Raw genomic sequence first — 20,227 nt, forward strand, 5'->3', positions numbered from 1 at the left:
GGCTTTACATATTTCTTTTACCTTTATACCTAGGAGTTTTGTAATTGTGGTCACTATTACCAATTGGCTCTTGATTCCATATTATTTTCTAATTGGTTCATCCTTGTATCTTACGTATGAAGCCTGTTGACTTCTGTATATAGCTTTTATATTCTGCTACCATATAGATTCATCTTTTTGTTTGTGTAGTTTATTCATTGATTTGCTTTTGTTATCTAGATATACCTATATCATCAACAGTTTTCACACAGCCAATAGGTTTCTTTTGTAAAAATGCATTGGCAAATACCTCCAACATCATGTTAATGTTACAGTAATGGTGGGTATCCTTATCTTGTTTCAGACATTAACAGGAATGCCTCCAGTGTTTTCCTATGAAAATAGTAAGATGATGATAAACAAGATGCTTTATGATGTTAAGAAAATTATCTCCCATTCTTCTTTTGTAACTTACTTTTATAGGAAATTCAACTTTAATTTTTTCAATGCTTTTTCAGCACCTAGGAAGATAATTACAGGACTTTCCTGCTTAGATATAATCATATTAATTATATTAATGAATTTCCTAACATTGGACCATCTTTATCTTCCCAAAACAGTTTCTACTTTGTCATGACATACTGCGCTGTCTGATTCAATTTGCTAATTTTTTTAAGCATTTCTGCCTATGATATTCATAAATGATATTGGTTTGTAATTATCTCTTTTGTATAATCTTTATTAGGTTTTGGTTTCAATGCTATATTTATGTCATTAAAAATTTTTGAATTGGGATAAGGGGTCTTCAAAGAATATCATTTTAAACCATCTTGGATACTTTTAGAAAGAGATATATATATAGGCCGGGCATGGTGGCTCATGCCTGTAATCCTAGCACTTTGGGAGGCTGAGGTGGGTAGGTCACCTGAGGTCAGGAGTTTGAGACCAGCCTGGCCAACATGGCAAAACCCTGTCTCTACTAAAAATACAAACATTAGCTGGGCGAGGTGGCATGCCCCTGTAATCCCAGCTACTAGGGAGACAGAGGCAGGAGAATCACTTGAACCTGGGAGGCAGAGTTTGCAGTGAACTGAGATGGCGCCACTGCACTCTAGCCTGGGCAGCAGAGCAAGACTCCATCTCAAAAAAAAAAAAAAAAAAGAAAGAAAGATATATACACAGAGTCTCTTTCTCTCTGTTGCCCAGGCTGAAGTGCAGTGGCACCATCTCAGCTCACTACAACCTCCGCCTCCTGGGTACAAGCGATTCTCCTGCCTCAGCCTCCTGAGTAGCTGGGATTACAGGCACTCATCACCACGCCCGGCAAATTTTTGTATTTTCAGTAGAGGCAGAGTTTCACCATGTTGGCCAGGCTGGTCTCGAACTCCTGACCTCAAATGATCCACCCACCTGGGCCTCACAATGTGGTGGGATTACAGGTGTGAGCCACTGCGCCCAGCCTAGGACTCATTCTTGACCACAATACCCTTCTCCAACTTGTAACCAATCACCAAGTTCTATCAGTCCTAACACTAAAATATTTCAAATTCATCCCCTTCTCTCCCTTTCTATGGCCACCACTCAAATCTAAGCCTGCTTGACTTTTTGTCCAGATCACTTAGGCTGCTGTTTTCTCTATTTTAATCCTTGCCATGGCTCCACTATAATCCATTCTTCTTTAAAAAGTCAAAGTGGTCCTTTAAAAACACACATGTGGTTATGTCACTTGAATAAAACCTGTTGATAGGCTTCTTGTTCTTTTGGGATACAGTTCAGAATCCTTATGTAACATGTCCCCCAAGACCGCACCTGATCTGGAGCCTCCCTACCTTTCCAGCTTCTTGTCTTCTTCTCATTCTGGCCTCTTCCTTGTCTTCCAGGTTCCTAAGCTCTTTCCTCCTTAGGGTCTTTGAATACCCTGACCCTGCTCCATTGGCTGGGAGGCCCCCTCCCCATACCTCCACACCTTTGACCTGGTTGTTTCCACCCATCTTCCAGGTCTATGCTCAGGGAAGCTTTTCTTGACCTCCCAGCCTGAATTAGGTCCTCTACTGAATCATCCTATTACCCTCTCTACTATTTCTCTTTGTTTATTTGGGCACTATAACAAAAGTACTGTAAACTGGGTGTCTTGTAAACAACAGAAATTTATTTCTCACAGCTCTGGAGGCTGGGAAGTCCAAGAAATCCCGGATGTTGGTGTCTGGTGAGGCCCCACTTGCTCATAGATAGAACTTTCTTACTGTGTCCTCATATGGTGGAAGGGGCAAAGTTCCCTCTTTTAGAAGGGCACTAGTCTCATCATGAGGGCTGTGCTCCTATGACCTAATAACCTCCTTCATGAAGGCCCCACCTCTTAATACTGTCACCTTGGGGGGGTTAGGATTTCAACATATGAACTTTGAGATGACATAAATAGTCAGTCCATTGCACTTTTCCTTTACAGAAGTCATCACTATTGTGACTATTTAGGCATACAGGTGGCTATCTAATATTTGTTTCTCACATCAAACTGTAATTTTCCTAGTGATCAGGACCATATTTCTCATGATCTTAGCTGGCTGGATCTTTAGTGTCTATCACAACAAACAGCACAGTGACAGAACTTAATAAGTATTTGTTGAATTAATGGGTGAATGAATCAATCGACCAATAATGATATAATCAAAGACTCAATGAATGAACCAAGAACGAATCATTCAACTTTGGGCAAGAAGCAAGAAGGAGCAAGTGCTCTACTTGCCCTCCAGGGGGAGACACACTCCCATTAGAAATAGCATAGACCCAGGTGAGCAGAAAATTCTGACATTGATTGTAATTTGCTTCTCAAATGGATTCAGAGAACCAGATCTTTTTTCTTTTCCTTTCTTTTCTCTTTGTCTTGCTCATAGAACTCTCCAGATTAATCTGGACCACCTAATTGTACCAAGCAAGTAGTCATTTCCTCTGTAATTTCCCTCCCCTGGACGACGTTAACTCTCTTACCAGTTTGTCCCCTTCAGTCTTGATTTGCTAGATAATTTAGCTATAAATGCCTACATTCTTGGAAAAATAGTATCATATATATATAATTTCAGTGTTATCATTAAAATTGTTATTTGTATTTTTACTGTACTTTTTTTTCAAAATCCTTCAGGCAATTTTTCTCTATGAAGACTGAAAATGTTTTATAATTGCTCTGATAGTGGAAAATATTGGTAGACTACATGACCAAAAATAATAACAAAATATTGATTAAAAGCCAATTTTTAAAAAATAGATAATTCATAAAATTTCCCAAGCCCTGGGGAAAGTTAAAAGGAAAAATAAAAAGAGTAGAGTTTGGCTATTGAGCGCATGTCTGCCTCTGAGCAGTTTCTGAAAGAAGTCCTTGTTTAATCCTGATGGCATGTCTTGGGAGAGTATCCCTGCTGCACATTAATACTGTTCTTTTCTTTGCTGAATTACTTTCTCTAGTACAAGGTTTAAGCATATGAAAGGTTTCATGAGACTTACATTATGTTTCCTCTGAACTTTCTTTTTCTTTGCTCTAGTTCCAAAGCTTCCTTTTCAATTTTTCTACGTCAGGGACTAGGACATAGAGGCACTCCACTATTCCCATTTTTGGGAGATCTGTTCATTTTAGTTCAATTCCATTGTATTTATTAAATAACTATTGTGTGTTTAGAACTGTGCAATGACAAAAGAGATGAGTATAAGAAATCTAAATCTCTGCTCTTTTAAAGGCGCCACAATGTAACTGGGAGGATGAGATATTTGGTAACCTCCTTGAACAAATATAAAATCATATAAAGATGACATGTCAACATTTATGTAGTTTACAAAACCACTTTTCACAAATGTGGTCTAGGTTTTATGAAATTAACTTTTGGAGTAGGTGTTAATACTCTCATCCCATTGTACGACTGAGACTCAGGTAAAGTATTACTTACTTTAGTAAGTAATTTTACTTTTACTTATAAAAGTACTTACTTTTACAAGTAAAGTAACTAGAGCTACTATCAGAACTGGAATCTTGGTCTTTATGAAGTTTGCATAATATTACGTTATTTCTAAATATGAGGAATGTGCTATAAGTGATAGTCCTAAAAATTGAACAAATTCAAAGTAAAGTAAAATATTCCATTATTGAGAGAAAGCTATTTTTTCCCAACTAGCCAACTAGTCTGACACTTGGATCTTATTTTTTTAACCCTATTTTGTAAACATTGACTGATTCCCTCTCTTTCCTTCACTCTTAGGGTATCTCAAACTCCCTTTTGGTTTGTTTCTTTTTCTTTGGTGATGGAGAACTTATTTGAAAGGGGTCCCTTCTTACTCAACTTGCTTTTTTCTAGGAAGGGTGTCAGGGAAACGTTGCCATCAACATTAGCCAGGCAACCCCTGATAGAGAAGGATGGGGCCTTTAAGACAGGGGAGTATTTGATAATTTCTGGCCAGAGATTTTAAAAGCTGTTGTGAAATGCTTCATGTTACCACTTAGAAGCTTGCAATGCAGAATTCCTCTCCCCCAGCACACTGTCACTCTGAAAGATCCACTCAAAATCAGGAAAGGGTATGGAGCCAGCCAAGTGAATAAAGGAGTTTTTTACTCCAATTAGGAGTTGCTCAAAAGCCTGTGGCCATTCAGTACTGGCAAGACTCAAAGGGCAAGACACCCAGGTCTGTAACCTGGGATACCCCGTACCCGCAGAGTCTGGATACTAATACTGCTGAACAGTGATAGCAGCAATCATTACAGGCAAAACATCATTATCAAATTTCCAGATCAAGTTTATGCCAAGGTCTGAAAATAGGAACATTAGTCATACTGTTGATCAACATCATCTAATGAGCACTTCTTGAGAGCGGAACTGGAATCAGGAGGGAAGGGAAGAAAAAAAACAGTGGCCTAAAAGTCTTATGGGAGACACAGCACACTAAAATACAAAATTCATGGAATCACTTGTAATCAAAACATCAAGAACAGAAATAACCAACTAAAATATGCAGAGATGGAATCTGAATAGTGAATGCAAGATACATGGGATGTGATCAAAATACAAGTTTATTTTTTGTCTTTTTCCACTTTAAAAATATTTTTTTTCTGGCCGGGCACGGTGGCTCATGCCTGTAACCTTAGCGCTTTGGGAGACCAAGGCATGGATCACTTGAGGTCAAGAGTTCGAGACCAGCCTGGCCAACATGGTGAAACCCTGTCTCTACTAAAAATACAAAAAATTAGCTGGGCGTGGTGGCAGGCACCTGTAATCCCAGCTTCTCAGGAGGCAGAGGCTTGAGAATTGCTTGAACCTGAGAGGCAGAGGTTGCAGTGAGCCAAGATGGTACCACTGCACTCCAGCCTAGGTGACAGAGCCAGACTCCATCTCAAAAAAACAAACAAACATTTTTTATTGCAGGATAATAATCTCCTGCTCCTGAATATAAAATTGGGAAGATCCCCTGACTTTTTGGTTCACTCTTTGATAATTGGCAATCCTTTAAGTAACAGTCACTTTAAATCAAAAAGTCTCGGCCAGGCATGGTGGCTCAGGCCTGTAATCCCAGCACTTTAGGAGGTCAAGGTGGGCGGATCATGAGGTCAGGAGATTGAGACCATCCTGGCCAACATGGTGAAACCTCTTCTCTACTAAAAGTACAAAAATTAGGCAGTCATGGTGGTGCCTGCCTGTAATCCCAGCTACTCGGGAGGCTTAGGCAGGGGAATCACTTGAACCTGGGAAGCGGAGGTTGCAGTGAGCTGAGATCGTGCCACTGCACTCTAGCCTGGCAACAGAGCCAGACTTCGTCTCAAAAAACAAAAAACAAAAACAAAAAAACCAAATAGTCTCTATTTAGTAATTAGAATATTTCCAGTTCAAAACGGTAATCCAATACTTTAGTCTTCATTCTAAGGTACTAATCTAAGACTGCTTTTCCTCCTCCTCCATGTAAGGCATATGGCTGGTGGCTGCCTGCAGCTTTCTCCTCAACTTTCTTCCTCCCCTACTAGATAACTGCTATTGAACCTGCTTGTGTAAAAGTGGGAGGAGGTAGGACAGCTAAGGAGATAGGGCAGGTTTTTCTTTCTTGGTAGGGTAGGTCTGTACTACCTGGGTCTTGCACATGGTTAAAGCTGACTCTTTTTCTTAAAGCGTGCTTTAAAAGGTTATTTGCAGATTCCCATCATCAGAGATCTCTTACTTGAGTTCCTTTGGCCAAAACCAATGCAAGTGGTTGACTGTGACAAACTGTGGATTGTAGCATCCCTGTGTTCATTTCTGGCTTCTAGCCACTGGGTCCCCCCATACCTCTAGACAGCCCATTTGGATAGACCGAAGGCAACCCCACGTTGGCTGTCTTCCATGTGGCCCACATCTGGTCCAGGAAAACATTTATACATTCGTCATCCCTCCTGAATCTGGGTGTCCAGACAGATACCAATGTAGCCACCTCTACTCTGTGGCTACAGCTCTCTTTAATTTATAAGTAAGCACTGGTGCAGTTTTTGTTTTACAACTATGGGGAACAATCTTCAAGTTCTCTGGTCCCACAGAAGCCCCTCTTTAGGCAACATCAGTACTTCCTTTCCCTCTGGGTAGGAGGAGAGTAGGGACTCAGCACATACAAATTTCTCCCCAAGAAGTCTCTTCACAGACCCTTCCTTCCTTCACTCTCTTGATCTCACCGTGAGGTAGAACTGTTTGTCAACACTGACTTTGGACATAACAATGTTGTTGAAATAATCATCATTAATTGCAGTTGAGGATGTTCGTATCTGTCTCCCAACCCTTGATAATAAGAGACTGTCTGTCTCCATTTCTGTCTTCCCTGGAGAGTTGAGCACAAAGCCTGGAATAAAGTAGGTGCTCAGTAAATGTTTGATGAAAGGATGATTGAATGTATCCAAAACCAACTTTTGTTGCGCACTGAATTCTCTGAGGCACTTCAAAGTAATCAGTATGGGCCAACTTTGGTGTCTCTTGCCTGGCTGACATGAGCTTTGGGGCCCAGCCAAGTAGACTGTGAGAGTGTTGCCAAGGCAATTCTGCATGCAAGAGGAAGTGTGGCAGGACTGGGGATTCGCTGATAGCTGCCTGGGAAGCTGGCCCCTCAGGCAGTGATACCACCAACCACCCTTGAGGTGGTCAGGGCCTGAGCAGAAGGACTGCAGAGACTGCGCATGCCCCTTGAAGCCCAGGCCTATTTCTTGGAAGTCTTTAGCATTCACATTTGCTATCTGAGGAAGTTTACTGCCTAGAGTGAAGTATTCAAAATAGAAAAGACAGAGAAGCTAGAGAAGGAACAGCAGTGAAGCATCAACAAGCCTTCACTGGGGGACCATTTTCCCTCACAACACATTTGGAGAGCCTGAAACTGACAAAGACTACCTGGGTCAGTGGCTGTTGATTTATTCTGGTTTCAGTTATTACTGATATCTGTCCAGAAGAACTAGAAAAAAATAATTCAAGTCATGGGTGAGATAGTGTTCCAACTCTGCCAAATTTAACTTTTCATCACCATTGACCCAGAGAGGGACATAAGAAAGGCCATTGCAAATTATGTGAAAGAATTTTCTCCCAAATTGGTTGGCTTGATTGGCACGAAAGAAGAGATCAATCACGTGGCCAGAGCATACAGAGTATATTACAGCTCTAGCCCCAAGGATGAAGATGAAGACCATGTTAGTGAATCATACAATAACAATGTCTTTGATTGGGCCAGATGGTGAGTTTCCAGATTATTTTGGCCAGACCAGGAAGAATGCAGAAATTGTTAGCCAGTTCAATTGCTGCACACATGAGGGCACACAGGAAAAAAGAGCTAGCCAAAGCAGTGATGCTGGGTGCAATATTCTCTTGTTAAAGAGGAAGGAAGCAGCCAGGCACGGTGGCTCACGCCTGTAATCCCAACACTTTTGGAGACCGAAGTGGGTGGAACACCTGAGGTCAGGAGTTCGACACCAGCCTGGCCATCATGGTGATACCCCGTCTCTACTAAAAATACAAAAATTAGCCAGGTGTGATGGTGCCCGCCTGTAACCCCAGCTACTCAGGAGGCCAAGGCAGGAGAATTGCTTGAACCCGGGAGGTGGAGGTTGCAGTGAACTGAGATCGTGCCACTGCACTCCAGCCTGGGCGACAGAGTGAGACTTCATCTCAAAAAAAAAAAAAAAAAAAAGGAAGCTTTGTCTTCCATAGAAATATATATATTGTGTATATATATATGTAATATATATAGTATATCTGTAATATATAGTACATATGTAATATATATATTGTGTGTGTATATATATGTTATATATATGCAACCTACAGAATGACCTTTGCACCATTGTACCATGAGAATGTTTCTATTTTGGATTGGCATGTTACTCTTGGTTTCAGTCAAAATAGACTCTTGGAACTGTAAGATTACAACTCAAAGTCTCCCAGGTAGCTGTGGTGAGACCAGAGGACCAAGTCTAAATGAAGTCAGTGAAGAGTGGAGGACGCTCATGGAAGGACACAGCAAGGGAGGCACAGCCAGTGCATCTCCCATTATGAATGGGCCCTCCCAGCAGCTTTATTGGCTCTCCAGTGTTTTGGACCCTTGCTCATACAGGCTGTGGAACTGAATTTCACAGAAAAGAATAATTTTTATAGCGCTTTGGCTTCTCTCTTCTTGAGTTATTTGCTCTTCTGTGTTCTTGGTGGCTGATGATAGTCAGATTAGGCTCTCTGACATTCAAAGTTAATCTTTATGCTTGAAAGCATAAGTTTTGTCTTCTTTGTTAATGAATATCACTGTCAGGCTTGCTCCACTGCCCTATCAGCAGGTACTGATTTGACTAATAAAGATGAGATCTATTGTTTTGGGGGAAAAAAGTTAGTATGATTTCTCTAGGGGTCTTTTATGTGATTTTTAGCTAAGTGATTGGCTAGGTTTTCAATGACATGCCAAATGGAAATAAGAGGATATTGATCATGAGTGTGACATAGAGTACTTTTCTGCATATACTGAGTTGGACGCCAAGCAAAATAAAAGTGTATTCAGTTTTTCAATAAATAAGTAAAATAACCTGTATTGAGAGCCTATTTTATCACTCCCTGGGAGACTCCGCTCATTCTTACGTTTGTAAGATGCTGATGGTTTCCCAGAATTTATATACTTCAGCATTTCCCAACCAAGAAATTTGAGAGATGTGGTCCAGTGTGGTGACTCATGCCTGTAATCCCAGCACTTTGGGAGGCCGAGGAGGGTGGATCACCTGAGGTCAGGAGTTTGAGACCAGCCTGGCCAACATGGTGAAACCCCATCTCTAATAAAAATACAAAAAAAAAATTAGCCAGGTGTGGTGGCAGGTGACTGTAGTCTCAGTTACTCAGGAGGCTGAGGCAGGAGAATCACTTGAACCTGGAAGGCTGAGGTTGCAGCCAGCCGAGATCGCGCCATTGCACTCCAGCCTGGGTGACAAGAGCAAAACTACATCTCAAAAATAAATAATAATAATAATAATAAAAACATTGCCAACATTTGCCACTTGGAAAAATTCACTTTTTAAAAAAAATCTGTATTTCAGCTTCTTTTGAAAAATGGACAATCTCACCATGGTGCAGTGGCAGGAAGTGGAGGGCATATTCCTACCTGGCAAAATTCCTTTGAGTCTGGAGCTCAAAGGAGGCTCACTCCTCAGACCAGGTCATGAACTTTCAGTTTACCATCCTCTTACTGATGTAAATGATCTGTCTGGGCCTGCTTTAAATCTCTAATTGGTTAGATTTGGTTGCTTAGAACAAGCTCTGGGGAGTAGGTGTGGGGCACTCTGGTTAAACAGGCTACCAGGCAGACCACAACTCTTGCAGTCTGCCTAAATGGGCTGCTTCACTCCTTCCATGCACCACCACCATGTGCTGCTGACTTCAAAATGTTTATGCTTTGCGCAGAAAGTCTGTCACTCAGAGGTGTCATCATGTTTTTGCGTGGGAAGTTTCATTAACCCTAATAAGAGTTATAAAGGTCATTTATTCCTCTACATTTAGAATACTACACCTCTTGGGTGGTTGAGTTTGTCTTTGATATGGTTTACTTGAAGGAGGGTGGACATGTACAGGAGGGTTCTAAGGAGCATAGATTCGTTCCACCATTATGAATAATGCTGTAAGTATTTTTGTCAAAGACACTTCCTACTATTTAGTCTCCTAAGCAACTAAACCATTGTGGATGGACCCCTGCTGGCCTGGTCCACGCAGGTGCAACCATATAGAATCGGCCCAACACTCAGGGTTCCTGAGCTTTTTTTTCCCCGCTGCAGGACCAAGACCCGAACCCTGCGGCTGTGGCCGAGAACGCTGCACTGAGCCTGCGCGCAAAGCCTCTGAGTAAAAGGAGAAAGTAACCCCCTAACTAGGCCTCTGGAGGACGAAAGCTGCTGCACAAGTCTGCGCAGGCGCGCCCCGCTGACGAACACTCATCAGTGCGCAGGCGCCCATCTTTGTTGGTCTTCTAGTCCGGTAAACAGAGGGCCTGCCCCCGACAGCTTCTGCTTCCGGGTCACGCCTTGACAGCGGCTTTCAACCCCCACCTCAGCCCAGCAATTCGGTGAGTGCGGTCCTTGGAGCGGGTCTACAGCCAGGTTTCCTAACCCAGGGTACCACGCCCAATAACGCTTCCTCTACTCCCTGGTCGAAGTGCTCTAGTTCTCGAGGCTGAGACTTATTTCCGGGCCTTAGAAGGCAGATCGAAGAGGGGGTTGGTCCGCGTCTGAGGCCCCCCAGCGCAAATTGCGTGATTCTCTTTCAGTACCGGACCTACCGGGATTGCTGCGATCTGTTTAGAGCCCGTGCGGAAAGTGACACCGCAGGTCCTTGCGTTTCGTGCCCTTGCCTCCCGCCCCCTAGCCTCAGCGAGACAGCTGCCGCGAGCCCTCCCGCAGCAGGTGCGGTGGGGATTACGGGCGCTGCAGGCTCGGCCAAGGTTCTCCCGGGACGGGAGGGGGCGGGGCCGAGGCCTCCCTCGCATCAGAGCTGTTGTGTCTTCTCTTTTCCAGTTTGCTTTTTGTTTTGTTTTGTTTTTTCAGCTTCTCAGTAAATGCCCTTTGGTGTTTTCTCTGGATCCCGTAGCAAAAGAAAACGAGGGAGACAGGGCTTTCAGCTCTAGCAGAGGAAAGGGCCTTCCAAGGGGATCAAACCTTACACGGGCTGCTGTCTAGTGAGATCGAATTTAGCTTTCCTTGACCGTTCCTGAAGTGAATGCTGTCAATCTGCCCTGAAGTTTCATTGCTTTACCGGGAGCTTCCAGGCAGCAGCAGACCACTGACCATACTCTCATGAGTTCTCAGCCCAGAGCCCAAGAGCGCCCGGGAAATTGGTTCAGGGTTTAGTTTCATCCGATTATCATGGCCCAGAAATGGTTAACAAAACCACTTTATTTATTTATTTTAATTTTTGAATTTTTTTGTAGAGACGATTGGGTTTTGGGGGTCGTCTCGCCATGTTGCTCAGGCTGGTCTTGAACTTCCAGGTTCAAGAGCTCCTCCTTCCTTGGCCTCCCAAAGTGCTGGGATTACAGGCAACAGAACCACTTTGGTCCAAGCCTCCTGCTTTAGATGCTCTGTCTTCTGCTGCCATTCTTGGAATTACCAACTCAAATGCACTTGTCTTTTTTTTTCCTTGAAACAAAAAAATTATAAGATACAGATACTTGTCTCAGAGCAGTTTAGTGGCTACTGGAGAGATTAAAACACATGCCAAATCTAAACTATCTAGAAAATGTCATAGAGACATATAAACAAGTGTGTCAGCTTATCCGTGCATGATAACGGGAGAAAAATACCTAATTTGAATTATCGATACATATGAATATTTTTACTTGCATTCTTTTAATGGAATTTACATCTATAAATGGCTACTGATTCACAAAATAGAAACTATCAGAATTTATAGCATATAATATATAAAGGGATACACAATCACAAAAAGCAAAAATTGGCCGGGCATGGTGGCTCATGTCTGTAATCCCAGCACTCTGGGAGGCCAAAGCAGGTGGATCACCTGAGGTCAGGAGTTTGAGACCAGTTTGGCCAACATGGTGAAACCCTGTCTCTACTAAACATACAAAATTAGCTGGGCGTGATGGTGCACACCTGTAAATCCCAGCTACTCAGGAGGCTGAGGAACGTGAATTGCTTGGGCCTGGGAGGCTGAGGTTGCAGTGAGCTGAGATCGCGCCACTGCACTCCAGCCTAGATGACAGAGTGAGACTCCGCCTCAAAAAAATAAAATAAAATAAAGCAAAAGATTATATATACACATATATATATATATATATATTTTTTTTTTGAGATGGAGTCTCACTCTGTCATCTAGGCTGGAGTGCAGTGGCGCGATCTCAGCTCACTGCAACCGCCACCTCCCAGGTTCAAGCGATTCTCCTGCCTCAGCCTCCCAAGTGGCTGGGACTACCAGGGGTGGTGCACGCCACCGTGCCTGGCTAATTTTTTTGTATTTTCAGTAGAGACGGGGTTTCACCATGTTGGCCAGGCTAGTCTTGAACTGCTGACCTGAAGTGATCCGCCTATCTCGGCCTCCCAAAGTGCTGGGATTACAGGCGTAAGCCATCGCGCCCCGCCAAAACATTATATATTATTAAATGACCAAAACAATTTCATATGGGTAATGTGCTTATTTATTTCAAGTCTTGAATTTCTTAGGATCTAAAGTAATAAACTTTACATTGGTTCAACAGATGTTAAGAACCTACCATGTGTTCAGGTACTATTGAAAAAATCAGTATCGTTATTCCCAAAGAGCATATTATAATAAGAACACAGATTTCTAAGCAGTTGCACCTAGAGAGCTGATACTGTGTATTATATTTTCTCTATTGTTTTTGATATGTACTGTTTCATAGAAGTGTTCTACCTTATTGGCTGTAATTTTAAATGGTCCCTAACTCTTGTCTCTGATACAGCCAAGCCTTTTAAGTTGAATTGAAGTATATTGCATTATTTTCTTCTTCCATCCTAGAACTCTGTCCTATTGTGGTTTCAACATATATTTCACCAAATCTATTTCTCAGTTGCCATGAATAGCCAATTATTAAAAATTTTCACTCATTTTATTTTATTTATTTTTTTGAGATGGAGTCTCACTCTGTTGCCAAGATTGGAGTACAGTAGTGCAGCCTCAGCTCACTGCAACCTCTGCCTCCTGGGTTCAAGCTATTTTCCTGCCTCAGCCTCCCGAGTAGCTGGAATTACAGGCGTGCGCCACCATGCCCAGCTAATTTTTTTTGTATTTTTTAGTACAGACGGGCTTTCACCATGTTGGTAAGGCTGGTCTCGAACTCCTGACCTCAGGTGATCCACCTACCTCAGCCTTCCAAAGTGCTGGGATTACAGGTGTGAGCCACCACGCCCCACCTTTAACTCATTTTAAAATCTGCAAATTTTCCTAAAACTGAAAGTACATTTTATTATTGTGAACTTTAATTTTTTCCTAGTTTTATATAAATGACTCCAGGGTAGTTATACTTTTGCTTTCCTTACCTATTTTAGAATACTACCTCAAATATTTCCTTTTTTTTTTTTTTTTGAGATAGAGTCTCACTCTGTTGCCCAGGCTGGAGTGCGGTGGCCCGATCTCGGCTCACTGCAAGCTCTGCCTCCCAGGTTCACGCCATTCTCCTGCCCCAGCCTCCCGAGTAGTTGGGACTACAGGCGCCCACCACCACGTCCAGCTAATTTTTTTGTATTTTTAGTAGAGACGGGGTTTCACTGTGTTAGCCAAGGTGGTCTGGATCTCCTGACCTCGTGATCCACCCATCTCGGCCTCCCAAAGTTCTGGGATTACAGGCATGAGCCACCACGCCCTGCCAAATATTTCCTTTTTTTCCTCTTCTGAACACATTTGAAAATATTTCAGATAACTTTTCATTATTAAGATATATTTGCTCCATAGCCTTCTTCCTCTCTTTTCACACATAACAATCACTTCTATACTGTTTAGTCAGTCGACCAACCAATATTTGTTAAATACTTACCTTTTGTGAGATTCTGTGGCTGGCCTTACATGGGTGAAAAAGTAGAAGACAAAGTCCTTGCCTTCCAGTTGATTACAGTTTCGATGGAGAAACAATATGTACGTAACTATATTGCAAGGCCCAGTGTTATAAATAACTTAATGGTGGTGCTGATCATAAAAACCACAAAAATTCAAAGAAGGAAAATAATGTTTTGTGACCTCTTCAGCCTTTTAAAAATCCTATTCCTTGCCTAGTCTTGTTTGTAAACCACACAGAGCTCCACGGGGGTCTTAGTACCTCTTGGGGAAATCTTGTGCTAGACTAGGTTAGAGTAGAACATTTGTGTCCAGGTTTATCCAACTCCCTAGGCAACTATTATAATCCAATTCCTTATGATTATGGAAATAGTATTAATCACTCCTTGAAATCTGCTTTTAGTATTGGGAAGGCCTCAGAGAAGACCTAACCCTAAAGACAGGTGTGCTCAGTGATATTGTTTTTTCTGAAAACTTCTTTGTTTCAGGCAGTTTGGAGCATGTGAACACTTTGAGCCTTGATGAGTTCCAGTATGTGGTATATCATGCAGAGCATTCAGAGCAAATACTCTCTCTCGGAGCGCTTAATCCGAACAATTGCTGCCATCCGTTCCTTCCCACATGATAATGTAGAGGACCTCATCAGAGGGGTGAGTGTGCTGGTATTGACAGGAGAGTCCTTGCGATGTGAAGTGGGAAAGCTCTGTAAATCCTCATGGATCACAGATTTGCAGCTTTGACTCAACCCAAGATCACAGGGAGTTTTTACATTTTGCTAACTGTATTTCCCCTATGTTTGCTTCGCGTCCCTTCTCCCTTTCACTTTGTGTATCTGATATTTTTCTTCATGGAATATGTTCTCAATAACCCTAGTCTCATGTTCTTTGTAAAATATCTGAGTACGATGCATATGTAATCCATTGAGCTCAAAGTCTTCTATACGTGTTTTATTAAGGGAGGAGGTGAGCAAAGCAGAGGTGGTTTTTATTTTTATTTTTTGAGACAGGGCTTCACTTTTGTCACCCAGGCTGGAGTGCAGTGGCGCAAACATGGCTTACTGCAGCCTTGACCTCCCGGGCTCAAGCGATCCTCCCACCTCAGCCCCCTCAAGTAGCTGGGACTACAGGCACATGCCACCCATGTCCAGCTAATTTTTTTTTTTTAATTTTTTGTAGAGATGGGGTTTCACCATGTTTCCCAGGCTGGTCTTGAATTCCCACGCTCAAGCAACCCACCTTCCTTGGGTTCCCAAAGTCCTGGGATTAGAGGTGTAAGCCACTGTGCCTGGCTACAGAGGTGGTTTTTAAATCCTTGTGAGCCTTTCTGCATACCTGGGTTACAATAATTACATGGAGAGATTTTTTACTTACATTCTATGTTAAAAGCAGCTACCACTTCTAGCTCTGTAGAGGATATCAACCTCTAAAATGCATGGTAATTATAGTTTAAGAAAACACCTTAACCATCTGATGTTTAATCATGGCCCTTCAATAATTGTTATGTGACTAGTATCCTAGAAGGTCTTTACTATCCTCTTCTATTTATTTTTCTTGTTGAAGAGAAGTTACACAGTAATTTTTTGATCACCAGAAAATGCATCCAGATGGTTACTTGTGTATATTCTAAGACTTCAGGCTCGTCATTTACAGCCTGGATCTCTGTAGCTGCTTCAGAGTTATTGGACACAACTGAAGAAGGAAAAGTCATGCAGTGTTAGCTTATTGTCAGCAAAAGTGGTGTCAGGAGACTCCGCAGTAGAAACCTTGTCACATTCTAATTCTAGCTCTGCTGCTGAGTCATTCAATGACTTTGGTCTGACTGGTATCTCCATCTCCCTTGATTTTTTTTTTTTTTTTTTTTTTTTTTTTTGAGACGGAGTTTCGCTCGTCGCCCAGGCTGGAGTGCAATGGCGCGATCTTGGCTCACTGCAACCTCCGCCTCCCAGGTTCAAGCGATTCTCCTGCCTCAGCCTCCCGAGTAGCGGGGATTACAGATGCCTGCCACCACACCTGGCTAGTTTTTGTATTTTCAGTAGAGACCGGGTTTCACCATGTCGGCCAGGATGGTCTCAAACTCCTGACCTAGGTGATCTGCCCACCTCAGCCTCCCCAAGTGCTGGGATTACAGGTGTGAGCCACTGTACTCGGCCTCTCCTTTGATTTTGAATAGAAGCACCAGCAAAGGCTAGATGGTAAAGAATACTGATACTAAGAGGCTACTTCGAAGATGTTTATAAACAAGGAAAAATAGTGTTAAGATGATGCCACTATTAATGATGGTCATTTGTTGAATGGCCAAAAGAGCATGCCAGTTCTGGCCTCAGTCTGACAGACTCACTTTCCTACTTTTCCAGAGCATGGTGGCCATAGAAAGTGGATTGCTGGTCCAGCTTTCCTGCCTGATGATAAGGTTTCCAGTGCTTTGATACATAAGATTGTCTTCAGTGATGTCCAGGTGACCATCTGGCAGCCTCCCTTGTGGAGAAACTTAGTAACTTGATCTAAGGAATTAACAGTTCCTTTCCTTCATCTTCAGTGTACTCCTTTGGTTTGGACATTGACATAATATTAATTAATAGAAAAGGAAACAGGAACTAGCACTGTATCTATAAAATAGTGAGAGTTAGAACTCTCTGTCCCCTGGACTCAGTTCTGAATTCTGTCCTGCTGGGCAAGCCAGAGCTGAGCACACTGACTGAAGTTGTCTTCTGCCCACAGGGAGCAGATGTGAACTGCACTCATGGCACACTGAAGCCCTTGCACTGTGCCTGTATGGTGTCAGATGCTGACTGTGTGGAGTTACTTCTGGAAAAAGGAGCCGAGGTAATGTTTTTAACACATTCACATTAATGACTCACCAAAACTTGAGCTTCATGCTTTCTTAGAATTTCTCCCCATCACTCCTCCATCTCTTCCCTCCTCCAGTCTGAACTTCTAACTCAAGGTAATGTTGGCATAGCCAATATTAAGGAAAATGTAATGGTAAATATATAAAATGATCTAAGGATTTCATTCTTTTGCCTTTCTGTCCCCACCCTGCTTGCCCCCATTGTATGATGCTGATACTCTGCCTTTCTTTCTTCTCCTTAACTTAAGCTGTCACTGGCCATCACTTCAGGAAGCTTACCTTGTAGCGGCTGTTTATATTTCCATTTAATCTTCTCATTGCTTATTGTCTATCCAGGAGATATAAATGCAGAGATCCCTCAACTCTGATTAAATCTAAAGTACCCTTAAAAGTACTTAAAGTACTTAAGAAGTGGTACTTAAGATAGGTTTTAGCCAAATAAAAGGTTGAATTTACTTAAATGTTTCAGGGGTTTTTTTTGTTTTTGTCTTTCATTAATGAGGGTATATGCTATTTGGAAATTTGAAGAAAAAAACTACAGGTGATGCTGACTGTCAGCAAGCCAGCTGCTTTTCCAGCACTGGGAGATTTGTGCTCTTCCTATCACATGCTTTCATTTGGGTTCTCTTGTGAACCCACAGCATATTTTTGCAAAGGTCTGACTTATATTCTAACATTTTGAACTTCTCTATATGGTTAAAGAACTTAGCAAAAGCTATGTTTTTCAGTTTGGTTGCTACATTAGCCACAGGGTACAGAAAGGGTCAGGTTAAGTAAAATAATCCAAAACTGTGTGTAGTCAAGCAGCTTTCCAGTAATGTTTCAGAGCAGTTACGGGGACTTAGACTTCCTCTATTCCTGCCTTACCCCTTACTCTGTGGTAGAGATTCTAATGAATAGATAAATGAACATTGCAGCAAAAACCAAAATAATGCAGACCAGCTAGTCAGTGCACATAATAGTGTTGACTGTTTGAGGACAGTTCTTTTCCTTTTTGCTCCTGAGCTCCTGTCATATCTTCATCTTTATCACCAGGACTCCCTGGGAGTTGCTTGCTGACCCTCTTGTTCAGAGCACTGCATAGCAAAGGTAGTGGGTAACCATGCAAGCTTCTTTGCTGCTGTCCTGTCTTCCTCTCAGTAGTCTGTCTACTGTAATAGTTCCTCCCTTTTCACAGGTGAATGCCCTGGATGGGTATAACCGAACAGCCCTCCACTATGCAGCAGAGAAAGATGAGGCTTGTGTGGAGGTCCTATTGGAGTATGGTGCAAACCCCAATGCTTTGGATGGCAACAGAGATACCCCACTTCACTGGGCAGCCTTTAAGAACAATGCTGAGTGTGTGCGGGCTCTCCTAGAGAGCGGGGCCTCTGTCAATGCCCTGGATTACAACAATGATACACCGCTCAGCTGGGCTGCCATGAAGGGAAATCTTGAGAGTGTCAGCATCCTTCTGGATTATGGCGCAGAGGTCAGAGTCATCAACCTAATAGGCCAGACACCCATCTCCCGCCTGGTGGCTCTGCTAGTCAGGGGACTTGGAACAGAGAAGGAGGACTCTTGCTTTGAGCTCCTCCACAGAGCTGTTGGACACTTTGAATTGAGGAAAAATGGCACCATGCCACGAGAGGTGGCCAGAGACCCGCAGCTATGTGAAAAACTGACTGTTCTGTGCTCAGCTCCAGGAACTCTAAAAACACTTGCTCGCTATGCCGTGCGCCGTAGCCTGGGACTCCAGTATCTCCCCGATGCAGTGAAGGGCCTTCCACTGCCAGCTTCTTTGAAGGAATACCTGTTACTTTTAGAATAGCCCGGAGAAGATGTTTGCACCATCGTGCAGGCAACTCTGGGTGAGGTTGTCCCTGCAGTACTCCTTGTCACAGAAAACAGAAAAACAGTTGTTCCTGTTGTGTGGTTTATAGATTTTGAAGCAACATGTCACAACAATAACCTCCATAGCACCTCCCCTTCCCAAACCAAACAACCCAACAAAAAAAATCCCTCACTTTTGTTTTCTGTTTATTGCTTACTTGGCTTTTTATATTGCATTTTGCAAAAGAAGAGGTCTCCCTCGATCCTCCCCTTTAGGGAAGGAGTCAACAGTGTAACTAAATTTCTCTAAGAAGATGGAAAGTACTTAAATAATGTGTGTGTGGTTTTCCTTTGGGGACGTGGTTAACGGTCCAGAAGAATCCCTTCTAGAAAGCATTTTAGGCCAGGCATGGTGGCTCACTTCTGTAATCCCAGGACTTTGGGAGGCTGAGGCAGGTGGATCACCTGAGGTCAGGAGTTCGAGACCAGCCTGACCAATATGATGAAACCCCGTCTCTACTAAAAATACAAAAATTAGCTGGGCATGGTGGCATGCGCCTGTAATCCCAGCTACTCAGGAGGCTGAGACAGAAGAATCGCTTGAACCTGTGAGGCAGAGGTTGCAGTGAGCCAAGATCGCGCCATTGCACTCCAGCCTGGACAACAAGAGCAAAACTGTCTCAAAAAAAAAAAAAAAAAAGCATTTTAATCTGTGAAAAAACTTAAGAAAATCACAATTTCAGCTAACAGCAATTGTGTCCCAAAGATGAAGATACTATAACCTCAAATGGTGCAGATCCAGAACTGGGCTGGATGACATCCCTACTGTGCCATGTCCTGGGGCATTTGGAAGGGACTGGACCTCTTTCCCCTCATCAAAGGAAACAGCAGTCTTTGCCTCTTTCTGTTGGTTGTGCCCAAGGGCTATAGTAGCTCTGAAATAACAACAGCTCTGTAATAACAGTAATAAATAGCTCTGAAATAACAGTCCTAAGAACTCCTAAAGTCCTGAGAACTTTTCTTGTAATGCAGCTTTTTCTCTTCCTGAGAAACAGTGTGTTCTAATGGGCTTCGCAGGCAGTTCCTACACCTACGGTGTGTGTTCCAGCAGGGAGGAGTTATGGGCTGGGCTGCCTTTTCCCATGGGTCTTCATTCCCAATGGAAAGTTCACTCTGCTTAGTTTGGAATTATTTTTCTTTCAGTTGTTCTGGAACCTTTGCTTTTTATTGATTTATACAATACAATTGGTGGGAGGGTGGACTTGGGATGGGAGTGGGAAAAGCATGTAAGAGCTCCTTTTGTGATGGTCCATCTACCCAAAAGAGATCTGCTTTAGTGAACAATACTCTTTCATTTTTCTAAATTAGATCAAGTTGTTATTGATTTTAGATGACTTATATGCAAATTTGAAAAACTTTTTTTTTAAAGCTGATTGGGAACTACAAACAATGAATGGAATCTACTGACACAGCTAATTGGAAAACAGATGTCTTCTGTCCTATTGATGCTGGTGTTTAAAAAACACCATTTAAAAAAAAAAGAATAAATAGTTCTAAAAGCAAGTTTGGCA

At 42.5% G+C, this 20,227-nt stretch overlaps 1 protein-coding gene and 1 pseudogene across 2 annotated transcripts; both read left to right on the top strand.

Annotated features, from left to right (window-relative positions):
- Window positions 1-2,172: 2,172 nt before the first annotated feature.
- On the top strand, window positions 2,173-11,174 carry LOC101135253 (protein SCO1 homolog, mitochondrial-like; annotated as a pseudogene).
- On the top strand, window positions 10,201-20,219 carry ASB8 (ankyrin repeat and SOCS box containing 8). Of its 2 annotated transcripts, none has more exons than XM_004053037.4 (4): window positions 10,201-10,539; window positions 14,486-14,647; window positions 16,715-16,819; window positions 18,022-20,219. In XM_004053037.4, exons 2-4 carry the CDS (start codon window positions 14,519-14,521, stop codon window positions 18,652-18,654), a joined length of 867 nt encoding a protein of 288 aa, XP_004053085.1. In that variant the 5' UTR covers window positions 10,201-10,539; window positions 14,486-14,518; the 3' UTR covers window positions 18,655-20,219. The 2 variants fall into 2 exon arrangements, with proteins under 2 accessions (XP_004053085.1, XP_018894164.1); XM_019038619.4 differs by having other exon boundaries at window positions 14,490-14,647.
- The last annotated feature ends 8 nt before the right edge of the window (window positions 20,220-20,227 follow it).

This window comes from Gorilla gorilla, chromosome 10 (genome assembly GCF_029281585.2).
Source record: "Gorilla gorilla gorilla isolate KB3781 chromosome 10, NHGRI_mGorGor1-v2.1_pri, whole genome shotgun sequence".
Classification (NCBI taxonomy): Eukaryota; Metazoa; Chordata; class Mammalia; order Primates; family Hominidae; genus Gorilla; species Gorilla gorilla.

Excerpts from the sequence above, each read along its gene's own strand:
- ASB8 (XM_004053037.4), top strand. The coding sequence starts at position 14,519 with ATGAGTTCCAGTATGTGGTATATCATGCAGAGCATTCAGAGCAAATAC. Across the intron at positions 14,648-16,714 it reads TAGAGGACCTCATCAGAGGG|GGAGCAGATGTGAACTGCAC; the intron begins GTGAGTGTGCTG and ends TTCTGCCCACAG. Across the intron at positions 16,820-18,021 it reads TTCTGGAAAAAGGAGCCGAG|GTGAATGCCCTGGATGGGTA; the intron begins GTAATGTTTTTA and ends CCCTTTTCACAG.